At 47.3% G+C, this 1,831-nt stretch overlaps 1 protein-coding gene across 1 annotated transcript in view; it reads right to left on the bottom strand.

Annotated features, from left to right (window-relative positions):
- Positions 1–764, bottom strand: part of EMH_0063050 (uncharacterized protein) — a gene marked incomplete at both ends in the record, with an annotated part of 1,049 nt that extends 285 nt beyond the window's left edge. Inside the window, 2 exons of the mRNA XM_013498101.1 lie at positions 125–282; positions 455–764. Coding sequence (XP_013353555.1) covers positions 125–282; positions 455–764 — 468 coding nt within the window. The remainder of the gene's footprint in view (positions 1–124; positions 283–454) is intronic.
- Positions 765–1,831: the final 1,067 nt, after the last annotated feature.

The following is a 1,831-nucleotide window of genomic DNA, read 5'->3' as shown; positions in this document are numbered from 1 at the left end:
ATATATATATATATATATATATATATATATATATATATATATATATATATATATATATATATAAAGAAGCGAACTCACCACCATTCTGCATTTGTTTAAGGGATGAGGTCAAGGCCTGGGGTACCTGCAGCGGGTTATCTACAGCAGCACGAAAGCGTTCGTCTATCTTAGATACTGCAGCAGCCCCCAGGTCAGTGGGTGAGGGAGATGCTGCTGCTGCTGCTGCTGCTGCTGCTGCTGCTGCTGCTGCTGCTGCTGCTGTCTGTATAAGGCTGCTGTCAGCTGTATACACACACAAGAACACGCAACACAACCAGAATAACCAACGGAGAGAGAGAGAGAAAAGAAAACTCAAAAAAAAAACAAACGAAAGAGGGGGTAAATACTCAGAGAAAAAGAGAAAAATAAAAAAAAACATAAATATATAATAGTCTTTAAGCAGTGATGAACGAACCTCGAGCAGCTGAGTTGTGCAGAGCCTCCTCCTCCCTGTTCTGGTGAGAGGAGGAGGCACCTGACCACTGGACCATATCGCCAGGGACCACTGGTCCTTGCCTGGTGTTGAACCGGCGTTTCCATCGAGCAGTTGAAGCTCCGTGCCGGCCGGCCGAGTCACGAGAGGGGTCCGGCTGGACCGAGAAAAACCTCAACGCCCCGGCACTGGCACTGCTGCTGCACGGCCTGAAGAGCATGAGGCCGCTGACAGCTGCTGCGAAGCAAAAGGCGACGAAAACAGTCGACCGTCTGGCGCGCCGTCTCGCCATCACCGACGGGTGCAACAGGAAAAGATACGGATGGAGCAGCGGCTGCTGAAACTCAGAGAAAACCACGCCAAGTCCTCACACGGTTTATACAAGTGACCCTGCAGCAAGCAGAGCCTCGACCCTGCAGGAGCACCGAGGTCGAAAAGCTTTCGCTATATAAGCCAAAAACCATGAACGGGAGGCAACAAACTCCGCCGCGTTCAGAAACATGAATTGCACGGGTCCTTCTCAGGACGAGAGGGGGGCTAGGCTACATCTCAGGGAGAGAGAAATGCATAGAGGAAAAGGTTTAGGAGTTCAAGTGTAGAAAAGAAAGAGGTGTTTCGGTCAAGAAAACCCAAAGAAACCTCAAAAATACGAGAAATTCAACATGAATATTCAGGTGTACGAACGCCCGCGAGCGGTGCAGAGTGGAAAGCGGAGCGGAATACGGGCTAGACAACCGTTTTTTCTCTTTCAGCGGAACATGTTGAATGTGAAATTAAATTTTAATACAAAAAACCCAAAGATCATTCAACTTTTTCTGAATTTGTACACGTCGATGCTGTTGGTTTTCTACCGGCTTCCATGGCCCCCCCCTGGCGGCATGCAGCCTCTCAGCTTTCCCGTATAAAAAGTAATTTTTTTGCGGAAAAAAATTTATAAATATTGGTTTCAAGTATTTATAAACCCTTTTATCCGGCTGTATCAAGAAAAGGAATTACTTAATTTCTTCCGCTTTCCCCCGTCCCGACCCGGCGGCTAGCCATGCTGCACAGTACAGTCCCAGGCCGGTCCGCTCCGGTAAGCTGAATACTTGCAGCATGCTGCTTGCTTTGGGGCTTTCTTCTTCGAGGAAAATTCTTTTGTAAGATATTTTTCCTCTTATTTGTCTCAGTTTACTCCTTTTCAGCAGCATAGAAGAGCTGCAGGGGCAGCGCCGGGCCATCGATTCAACTCGATCCCGCTGGCTGCTGCTTTCTTCTCTCGCAGTTTTGTTCTTTATTCTCCTTCATTTTTTCCTCTTTTTATTTCATCTCCCTCATTAATACTTCCTTAAAGCAGAAGAACTTTATCGGCTGCTGCAC

This window comes from Eimeria mitis, genomic scaffold (assembly GCF_000499745.2).
Source record: "Eimeria mitis Houghton genomic scaffold, Emh_scaff3181, whole genome shotgun sequence".
NCBI lineage: Eukaryota > Apicomplexa > Conoidasida > Eucoccidiorida > Eimeriidae > Eimeria > Eimeria mitis.
This window is presented reverse-complemented; position numbering and strand designations above follow the sequence as displayed.